We start from the raw sequence: 12067 nt of genomic DNA, 5'->3' as shown, positions 1-12067 counted from the left end.
GGGGGGAGGAGTGAAAAAATAAAAATTTGAAGTTGATAGTATTTTTAAAAAAACAAAATTAATTTTTGGGGGTTGGGGATGGGGTTGGGGGGGAAGGTAGGAGTTTAAAAATAAAAATTAAAAGTTGAAAATATTTTTAAAAAGCAAAATTAATTTTTTGGGGAGAGGATGGGGTTGGGGGAGGGTGGTCAGGGATGGTGTGAAAAATAAAATTTTGAAATTGAAAATATTATTTTTAAAATTGATGTTTTTCCCAAAAAAAAAATGTAATTTGAAATTGGAGGAGAACTTTCAAAGATGTTTTTCTTAATTTTTGAATGGAAGTCATTTTCCTTAATTTTAAGAAAAATGAGTTGATTTGAAAAATATTTTCCAAAACTTTTAACCCAACCAAACATGAGAAAATTGGAAAACATATTCCAAAAATATTTTCCTTGATACCAATACCAAACACACTCTATGATAAAAGATATCCATCTTATTTTTCAAAACGCTAAATATTTTCATAATTGTGAATTTGTGAAACAAAAAAGTTTATATGAATTTAAATACTAAAGAGAAAATTACTTTAATTTTAAATTTTACTTTATTATATTTGGAAATAGGCACTTAATCCTTCCCACCAAACGCATCTTAAAGAGTCAACAGATGGTCCCTCTCCCCCCCTAGGGATGGTAACATGCTTAATTTGGTGTGCTATATTTTTCCTATTTTAGATCTACTCTATTTGGTTCACTTTTATTTCTAAAACGTTATATTTTTTTAATAATTTTATATAAATATTAAGAAAATAATTATTATTATTAACATGATTATCTTAGCATATTATATCTATTAATTGCAATACAATATGAAGTATTAATAATTAATTTGAAAAATAAGTCATCAATGATAGTAATTAATATAATATGTAAAAAAGATACGTAATTTTATTTTGATATATTAAAAATAATAAATAAAAACACAAAAACCAAAGATAGTTTTTAATTTTTTTTAACGTAGACAACGTGTTTCCTAAAAAATTTTATGTCGCAGTTATATATGACTACATTCCACACACAGCATTCTTAAATCTTATTTTCTCTTCTTCTTTGACAAAAGATAAAATAGAACTTCAAAAAAGATATAATTTAAAAGTTATTGACCAAAATTAAAGATATTTTGTGTTGTTCAGCCAAAAATAAAAGTGTTTCATTTCTTCTGGAACAATCACAAACACTTTTTTATTATGGATCTACTATCAGAAATTCAAATGCGTAATCTCAACTCCATGCATGTAAAACTTCAAAAAGAAAAGACATTCAAGAATTTTACAGTTTAACGAATCTTAAAATAGCAGTCTCAGAAAATTTTAACGTATAATTTCGTTTAGAGAAATATTTTGTTCAAATAAAAGTCAAATATATATATATATATATATATATATATATATATGAATGATAATTTATTATGAATTTTATATAAATTATATAAAAATAGCTAGAGTGAGTATATATAAAATTTTGAATATATAATTAGGAATCGAATTATATAGATTATATAAATCAAATGAATAACAATAATTAAGGAAACTGTAATCACTGATTATAATTTTCTTAAAATACAATTATAATATACTTAATATAAGCTAAACATTTAATATTCTGCATACTTTTCCCTAAGAAAAATTCCGACCCGAATGTCTGATAATAAAAGACATCTTCATTGATAAAATAAAAATTTTAAACTTAAAGTATATTGTGCTGAAATTTTTAACTAAAAGAACATTGAATTATTTTGGTGTTTTCCATAATTTAGTCAAGAAAAAAAATTTATTTGTGCAATATTTAATTATTTCCCTATTACAACACAATTGCTTCGATACATGTTCGAGAATCAAATTCGCGATAAAGAATGATTAGGTCAAAATTTACTAGCATCCTATAAAATATATAATAATTAGTTAATATATATTTACATCAAATTAAATCACTTAAATCATAGTACTTATTTATTTTAATTAATTGATAAAAGTAAAATAAATTTACTTTTTTCGATTCATTTTATTTGCCAGTTAAATTACTTTGTAGCTAATATTTTTCTTAAAAGATATTGCAAAATTATATATCAGTAGCAAAATGGATTTGAGGCAATATATATATATATATGAGAATGAGTATGACTAGCGTCTAGCTAAGACGAGTGTTTAATCTTGACAGCTATAACATATCACGTTATCTACGTGATTATAAAAACTTTTAACTAAAGAATTTAAGTAAAATGAATTTTAAATACAAGTAATTAATATAAAAATAAAAAATGGGATTACCCAGTCGTCAGTGTGACCCGAAAATTTTGTTTGTCAAATCCGTTGACTTTAATAATGGTATTTTTCTTTTGATCACGTGGGACGCGCCGCACCGTTCGGGGCGGTGGATTTCTTCCTTTCTTTACTTTTTATAAGAACGAGTCAAACTCAGTCTTGACCCTTTGAGACGAAAACTACCTCATACCGCTTTTTCCTCACTTTTTGGGACCCACTTATTGACACCTGTCACCCATACAATGACGCACCACCTTACGTTCCCTTCATTTTTACCACTTTTGACCACACTTTTTACCTTTTTTTTTTCTTTTATATTTTCATGTCACATTTTTTTCTCATATTTTTGTATATAAGAAAAAAAATTCATCCGTAATTCCGTATGATATTAGTTCATTATGTTAATAAATCAAGAAAATTTTAACTAAAATTTTTCTATATTACACTTGAAAATAATTTTTAGTATTCACAATTATTTGTGAAATTTCCAAAAAAAATTGAAGAGTAAATTAAAAAATAATCTTCATATTTATGATTTTTTAATACTAAAGTAAAAGAAAAAGTGATCAAATAATATCTGAATAAACGTATAATTTCCCTGATTAAAAAAGGATAACATAAATATTTTAATTTAAAATTTCCACATGATATATTTAAAATTACCTTGATATATGTAATAATTAAATTTATTTTAGGATCAGTTGAAAAATATACTATTATCTTTCTAAATTTTGTGTAAATTTTAACTGGATTTTTTTTTAAGGATTAAAGTAATTTATATGTATGGTAGGAGAATTTCGAAAAGTTGCACTAAAGTATATAATAAATATAAAATGTTTGAGTGTCTAAACAGTAATAGTGACAATTTTTGGAAGGATAAAGGTTTTTTTTTTAAAAAAAAAAAAAAAGGTTAAAAGGGTAGAATTAGTAGTTTTCTTGGTTTACGTAATCTTCGCGGAAGCTACTCATCTCAAAGTCTTTTTATAGCAGCGTCCATTGCATCTGCTAAAAACTTCTTAGACTCTTCAATTTATCATATTTCTATCTCTACATTTTTCTACCTCTCTATTTTGGCTTTTGATCTTCCAACTTTTATTTTTTTTATGGACAAAGGATGGGGTCTTACCCTTGAAACTTCTTCTTCTAATTCTGATAGAGCTGGTTTCTTCAAGAACAAGCCTGTTTTTGGTTTTAATTTAAGTCCTAAATTTAACGCTGCTGAAATGTTTTCCTCCTCCGATGAGAAACGTAGCATCGTTAATGAAGTCGACTTTTTCTCCGATAAAAAGCCTTTTGTAAAGAAGGAAAATTCTCAGGCCGATAATTCTATCAGAAATGATGATCAGTGTGTTGTAAATGTAAGTTTCGTTGTTTATCAGAGTCAGATATAGAGTTTAAATTTTGGATCGTCCTCTATATCTTTCGATTTTGATGTATGACATGAATAATTTCAATTGATAATAATTGTTTGTTATTCAATTTTGTAGACTGGTTTGCAACTTGTGATTGCAAACGCGGGAAGTGATCAGTCAACGGTAGATGATGGGGTTTCATCGGAAGTACTTGAGGATAAACGAGCTAAAATTCAGGTAATTAATTTGGCTATTAACTTTATTAATTAGTTTATTGTATAATAAAAAAGAAATAAAATAATTTTGTTAAATGTATTTTGATTTTGTAATTGACTTATATCTTGAATTTTTTTTTCCTTAAATGTATAAATAGCAGTTGGCACAATTGCAAGTTGAACTTGAACGGATGAATTCCGAAAATCAACGTTTAAAAGGGATGCTTACTCAAGTTAGCAACAGTTATTCTGCACTTCAGATGCATCTTGTTACACTCATGCAACAACAACTTAATTCAAGAACTGAAAATACACATCCCCATGAGGTACTTCATCAAAAACACCTGAAAAAAATACTAAATTCTGAATAATTGTGTATGTAAATTAATTTTATCGATCTGTTATTCAATGACTTTTTCATTTTAACTCTAAATCCAATGTAACAATTTTTTATTTCCTTAGGTTGCTGGCGCAAATTCTGATGAAGAAAAGAAAAAAGAGAATAATGGGACCATAGTTCCAAGACAATTCATGGAGCTAGGCCCAAGTGGTTCCAAAGTTGACCCAATGGACGAACCATCTCATTCTCGCTCTTCATCGGAAGAAAGAACACTCTCTGGATCACCTCGTAACAACATGGAATTAGTGTCAAGGGATAAGGCAATTAACCGCGAAGAAAGCCCAGAATCTGAGAGTTGGGCTCCAAACAAGGCCCCTAAATTGATGACTTCATCAACAAAACCTGTTGAACAATCAACAGAAGCAACCATGAGGAAAGCTCGTGTCTCCGTTCGTGCCCGATCAGAAGCTCCCATGGTAAGTCGTTTAAAACATCAATCCTTTATAATAGTATTTAACAATTTTAGCGTCAAAATTAATCATGTGTAATATAAATTCGCAGATTAGTGATGGTTGCCAGTGGAGAAAATATGGTCAGAAAATGGCAAAAGGTAATCCATGTCCACGTGCTTATTATCGTTGCACTATGGCTGTTGGTTGTCCAGTGCGAAAACAGGTACTCATCTGCTCAAATTTATCTAACTTTTAAATATACACTGTCAGTATAAAAAAAATTTACGAGTTACATGGCATAATTATTCAGGTGCAAAGGTGTGCGGAGGACAGGTCGATCTTAATAACAACCTATGAAGGTACACATAACCACCCACTACCACCAGCAGCCATGGCTATGGCATCTACAACATCTGCAGCAGCAAACATGTTGCTCTCTGGTTCCATGCCAAGTGCTGATGGGCTAATGAACACAAATTTCCTAGCAAGAGCAATGCTTCCATGTTCATCAAACATGGCAACTATTTCAGCATCAGCCCCATTTCCTACTGTTACATTAGACCTCACAGCCCAAAATCCAAACGCAGCATTGCCTAATTATCATCAAAGAATCAACCAAGCAAATCCTCAATTCCAATTCCCTTTACCAGCTGGTCTAAATCACCCGAATTTCGCCGCTTCAATGTCAGCACCACAAATACCTCACGTTTTGGGGCAGCCTTTGTATAACCAATCGAAATTTTCGGGTTTACAGATTTCGCAGGATAACATTCATCATCACCCATCAATTTCTCATGACACACTCTCCGCCGCCACGGCTGCCATCACCGCCGATCCTAACTTCACCGCCGCCCTTGCGGCTGCCATCTCCTCCATCATCGGTGGTTCTCATCCGAACAACGGCAACAGTCCCATGTCCGGTCCCTCAAGCAATAATAATAACAACACTAGTAGTTTCCCAGGGAACTAATTAAATAAAATATTATTTTGTTTTGTAAAATTTGCTATCGTAGTCTTTCTTCATTCATTTTTTTTTAAAATTTGTTAGGACATTAGGGGATGAAATTGGAATGAATTTACATGTTCATATCTTTTTTCTTTGTATTATCACCGTGGAGGAAAGAGTATAGGAGAAAAAAAACGTTATTTTCATTCTTTTATTCTGATTTTGGTTTATACAAACAAAAATGAATGCAATGTACTATGTGATTGCTTAATTAAAAATCATCTTCTGATTGAATTAATTATTTCGATGTAAATGTTTTTATTTTCTTTTTTTCTTCTGCTTTTTCGTAAGTTGATTAAAAAAAAAAAGGAAATTAAGGTTCAAAAAGGTTGGCAAGATCCAAGAACTCAAGAAAAGAATAATCGATACTTTTTTATTCATTGGTGAGTAGTCAATAAAATCAGGCTATAATAGTTTGACACGTAAAAGTTTGTTCCATTTGGATTGGTTTGAAACTTTTGAACCTTATAGAAACTTCAATGTAACTTCCTTTTGATTCTCTGATCATTTATCATGCCATTGAATCTCCATTATCTTATGTTATTTGAGAGGTTGCCAGCTTATAAAAATAATATAAGAAGTAAAAAAAATAAGTACATAGATAATTTAGATAAGATATAATTTAAGGAGAATTTAAATAAAACATGTCAAACTTTGTTAATTCAGCAAAAGTCGAGTTGTGGTAACAAACTTATGGTAATTAGTATCAACAACAATCTGTTATTTCGAGTTAAATTAAATTGACAGTGTAGAAATTCCTTCTACTGTTTAGATCCAAAAAATACATATCATCTCCATCAAATCGGAAGTTACACTTATTGTTTAAAACGAAAATCAAAATTTATGTATACGATCAATATTTTTATAATATATAGAGTAGAATCAGTTGTCAATTATAAAAATCTTAGAAGTCTCTAATAAATAATAAGGTTATAATCCCGATATATTATGAGTATTTATCTTTGCTTGGGTCAAATCCTTTATGTCCTCCATGATCTCGGTGCATTCATGTTGGAGATTTTTTGAAGAAACCAAATGACTTTTCAAAGAACAAAAGGATTTGATTTCATATGTTCAAACTTCAAAGACGTCTTCATTTGACTTCACCTCCTTCAAGATGGTTTCTTGTCTCCTGTCTCACTGTTTATTAATCCTCCCTTCCAAAATAAGTAATGTTTTTAGTTTAGATACGTTATATTTATTTTTGTATTGAAATAAAAATAATTTTAAAAGAATAAAATCATATCCTTTTTGAAATCCTAAAAATACTACTTATTTTAAAACGCTCTAAAAAAACTAAAACATCACTTATTAATTTTTGAACGAATGGAGTCTTTATTTTTATAATAGTTAGGAAGAGTTCACTCTTTTCTTTTTTTTTTCAATAGTTGGACTCATAAAATGATGGTATAACAGCTAGCAATGGGGCCAATTGTATTTTATTTGAAAGAAAATATAGCAAATTAAATGCGTCCTTCCTAGCAACATCATATGGGCTGACTATAAGATTTGTTTTGAATATAATGGTCTTTGAGGAACTGAATTCATAAACTTTTTAATAAGGTCTGAAAACACAAAGCACGGATTAAAAATTAAATTAAAATGATGTGGTATATCACACCACCACAAGAATAGTAAACGGAATAAATTGACATTAGAACACAGCTGAATATCCAAAACATATACTTAAATGTGAACGTAAATATGAATGAGGTATTTAACGTCAAAATTATCTCTAATGATTCTAAATTAAGCAACTTTGATGTTGTTCAGCATTTGGTTTAATATTACTGTCTTTAGTAGTTTTATTTAACTCTTGATCCCTAATTGAGCTTTACGCTATTTTTGGATTATTGTTATTCATTGAGTTTTATTTAACTATACCTAATGTTTGTTTTGATTGTTCTTTAAAATATATTGTATTGTATTGTATTGTTAAATTTTGTTGTTACGTAACAATGAAAACTCTTATTTTATGAAACAACCAATTTGGTGTGTTCCCATTATTACTTAATTTCTTTTTCCAATTATATATTTACATAATATTTCAAAGTACTATTTTACACTTTATCTTAAATATTTAAATCAAATCAACATACTACTCTAAAATAATTTAAGATATTTTATTAAATTTATAAATTACAATATAGTACGATTCGATCAAACCAAACAATTAAAATGTTATTAAACAACAAGAAACAATACAGTCTAACCAAACATAGTATCTATCATACAGTACAGTACAATAGAGTACAATATAATACAATACATTATGAAATAATGGGTAACAATGATCCAAACAAAATGTTAATGTCTAGATAATCTTAAATCATAGTGAAAATTTTGATTTTTTTTTAAAATTTTTTTGACAAGTCTTTCACGTCGAAGCTCCAGGTGAATATGAGAAGATTTACTAATCGAGAAAAACATAAATTGACCAATGTCGTAATGAAACAATGGCTGGAATTAATCAATTTTATATATTATATAGGGAAAAAGGACATATATACCTCCGAACTATTGTAAATGGTATGCAAATATCCTTCGTCATACTTTTGGAACATTGATGCCCCTACCGTCATACTTTTGGGACATTGGTGCCCCTGCCGTCATACTTTGGAGACATTGGTGCCCCTGCCCCTTCGTTAGAGCGAAGGGCATATATGCTTAATTTATGGACGACAGGAACACCGATGTCCCAAAAGAATGACGGAGGGTATGTGCATACCATTTATGATAGTTCAGACATATATTTGTCCTTTTTTCCTATTATATATAAAAAATAATTTGGATGGTTTTCCCATTAATTGAGTGCATAATTGTGATAAAACAGAAGTTCATGGATGAGTGCAATATTGAGTAAAAGTTTTGTACCTAAGAAACAAAACAAAGAAAATAGGCCATGGAAAGAGTATAAGAAGTAGTGTAGTAATTTTTTATTAGACAAGTCAGATACGTTATTGACTTACGTGCACATATATACGACTTTTTTATTTGATGATGTGCCTACCAATCATATATATATATGTAATGTACTTATTAAAATAATACAATTATTTTATACATTAAGTAAACATAATAATAATGGAACGTGTGACTTTGTGGGTCGCAACCGTACTATATCCACCGTACAACATCGTTTACCAACGACCTTATTATTATTCACACATGCTCCCATGTGATCTTCTTTTTTTTTTCTCTCTTTTTACGAAATAATAATAATACTTCTTTCATTTTATATTTAAGCGATTGTTTGATAGAGTGTATAAGCGTAATACAAAATAAGATGTATTAATAGTATTTGTTTTAGTAATGCTTGCATTATTTTTTATATTGTTTTTTTGATTTATTAGAAATAACTTGCATAATCTCAATTTTTTAAATTAACTTAATTGTTCAATTTTCAAGATTCTTTTTAGAATGTTCTTTCAATTTTACACTTAATTAGTTAGTATTCTGTAATTAGTTATTAATTATTATTTAGTTATTTTAATCACAAATTTAATAATAATTAATAAGGATAAAAATGAAAAATTATGCCTAATTTATATCTCAATTTTCTTTTTCAAATGGTGTGAAATACCTTAATAATTTAATTAATTTGAAAGGAAAGGAGTATTAAAGTAAAAAGAAAATATCAATTTTGGGTAACTGTGATATTTAGATAGATCTAGGTTACTTGCACATTTTATCTAAGATGCAATAAGGGATTGATATTTTAATTAATCTCAGAATTAATATAATCTTGAGATTTATTAATCGTGAATCGAAATTATTTTTCTAAAGGATTGATATATTAAGTTATAATTTAGATATTTAAAATTTTATGAAGAATATAAAATTTGGTATTTCTTTTCATATCAATATGGTGAGGGAATGTAGTATCCTTAATGTTTTAATTAAAATTTATAAAGATAATTAAACTTTCAAAAAGTGAAACATAACAAGTATTTTAAAACAAAACAAAAAAAACTAAGTAATATAACTGAATGTTTGGATCACTTAGTAACTTTTGTAGAATAAATTTGTGATCGATACATACAATATTGAGTTGTTTAACAGAAATAAAGATGAAATTTTAGAGGTTTAATATTGAGTCATTTAGTCATAGTAGCCATTACTCATGCCTTGACACTGATAATGTAACGTACACACTACACACTATATATCAATGTGACTTGTTTCTTTTTCAAACTTCACATATAACAAGAATTTAGTACATCAAATATTTTTTTTAACAATCAACTCATATTTTTACTTTTTGGTAGAGGGTGGCGAGGCATTGGTGGAGGCGTACGTGGAGTAGGGGATTAACCCCTTAACTAGAAATTAGATATATCACAAAGTAAAAATTATCTTTTATATGTATAAAAATAGTGTTAGAAAATAGCATATACAACAAAGATATTTCAAAATCATCGATCTTACATAAATATAAACAACAATCACAAATACGTATTACATATAAAATAGTTGAAAATTAACTATAGAATTATCTTTTGAAGCATAGGCTATCTTAAAGTAAATCCGATTTCAATTCTACGATTTTTTCACATATCGTAGGCAATTGTTTTATATAAAACTGATTTTCTTTCTAGGTTTAAAAAATCCTACTTATAAAGATTTCTTCCAAATCCAAAAAAGAGAAGAAAGTGTAAATCTTTTTTCTTCTAGAAAAGAAAAACTTATAGGGTTCTTAGTGGTTGAAAAAAGGGTAATGTATTTACCACAAAATTAATTATTGAGCTTTTCTATTAAGGAAATAAAAATAATTTGAAATGATTGATTTGAATTTTTTTTTTTTAAGAAATTACAAATCATTTTACTAGAACTTCGTAATGTGTTACCTCTTCTACTTATATTTCAAAGTTTCCCCTCGAAAACTTGTGTAATTCTCCATGTTTAGATAATACTAATCAATAAATTAAATCACTAATGAATTTAATTCAATGATTAATTTCCTTTAGAGCAATACGTAACTCATTTCATGTGTCAGATTCACAAATTTATTGGTCAGGAATACACATGAAAAATTATAAGTTTCTCATAAAAAGATATATCATCTATCTCTATATTGAGACATGAATTTCATCAACTAACTAATTATTGCACCAATATATATTATTATCATCTATTCTACCAGACATATTGATCTATATAAAAATCTTACATTTTAATAGTTCAAAACAATAATTATTATATACAAATCATAATTATTATATCAAGATTAAGAATATAAGTACATTTAACAGTTTAGAGAATATGTTTTTATCGATCAATCTGAAACATTTATCTCTACTTGATCCCGTTTAATACATACAAAATGCACTAGCACGGAAAGTTAAAACTATATTATTTTCATAATCAAGAAAAATTACATTTAATCTCGTGCTACAATCTTTCCGATGATTCGAATTTCCATCTACAATAATTGTGAACTATAACTTTTAACTTATAAAAACTAATTATTATAAGAACTAATTATTTAATCTTCTCTGTTTAAATGTAAAGTCTATACACCAAATGATTTACTATATAAATTGAGGGCACATATATAACAAATTGATCAATTTAATGTAACATTTTATTAGATCGAATAAATAAATAAACAATTATTCAATAAATAATACTATAGGTTATATATATTAACAAAAACAAATGGATCTTAAACTTTTTAACTCTTATCAAATGTTTACTTTTTTAATTTTGAATTCCTCGTTGAAATCTGTCACTTTATAATTTGAAAAGGTGAAAATCCTACCGACAAGCCATACGTATTTTTGATTAGTTAGGCTTCCACATTGTGGCCCATTTCTAATGGACCATATAAAGGTCCCACATAAACGCTAATGTGGCCCAATCGTTAGCCCACTCTATCGAATAGGGGTCTACGCATTTTGAGATTCAAAAATTTATCATCCCATAAATCCAGTACACGACATTCTTTGGCATCAATCCATCCAAGTCTTATTTTCTGTAAACATTAGAAAAATATGCTGCAACTTTTTGGCATTGTGAGATACGCTTCCATGTTACAAAGTGCATAAAATCAACACAATCTCTAAACTAATCCTAGTAATAGAGTCGATGGTAAAAAAATATATAAACATAACCCTTAATTTGATGTCAGTTAACAACTATAATTTTTATTTTTAGGTATGTATAAAGTAGACATTTAAACTTGTATAAAATTGAATAAATAGACACATCCATCCTACATGACAACTTTGATGTCCTGCGTGCATTATGTCACGTAGGACATGTGTGTCTACTTGTTCAATTTTACACAAATTTAAGTGCCTACTTGTGGACACTTAATGCATAGCTCTCTTTTGAAGCTTCATGTTGTATTATGTCTAATTTATAACTTCACTTAGAAACTTTTATTTTTTTACACCTA

At 28.0% G+C, this 12067-nt stretch overlaps 1 protein-coding gene across 2 annotated transcripts; it reads left to right on the top strand.

The window, feature by feature from the left end:
* Positions 1-3290: 3290 nt before the first annotated feature.
* LOC107009109 (probable WRKY transcription factor 31) lies at positions 3291-5840 on the top strand. 2 transcript variants are annotated; one of them, XM_015208386.2, is made up of 6 exons: positions 3291-3660; positions 3790-3891; positions 4031-4195; positions 4332-4685; positions 4771-4884; positions 4972-5840. In XM_015208386.2, exons 1-6 carry the CDS (start codon positions 3406-3408, stop codon positions 5629-5631), a joined length of 1650 nt encoding a protein of 549 aa, XP_015063872.1. In that variant the 5' UTR covers positions 3291-3405; the 3' UTR covers positions 5632-5840. The 2 variants fall into 2 exon arrangements, with proteins under 2 accessions (XP_015063872.1, XP_015063871.1); XM_015208385.2 differs by having other exon boundaries at positions 4028-4195; positions 4972-5827.
* The last annotated feature ends 6227 nt before the right edge of the window (positions 5841-12067 follow it).

The sequence above is a fragment of the Solanum pennellii genome, chromosome 2, assembly GCF_001406875.1.
Source record: "Solanum pennellii chromosome 2, SPENNV200".
In the NCBI taxonomy this organism is placed as follows: Eukaryota; Viridiplantae; Streptophyta; class Magnoliopsida; order Solanales; family Solanaceae; genus Solanum; species Solanum pennellii.
Note: the sequence above shows the minus strand (reverse complement) of the source record. Positions and strands in the feature narration are given on the sequence as shown.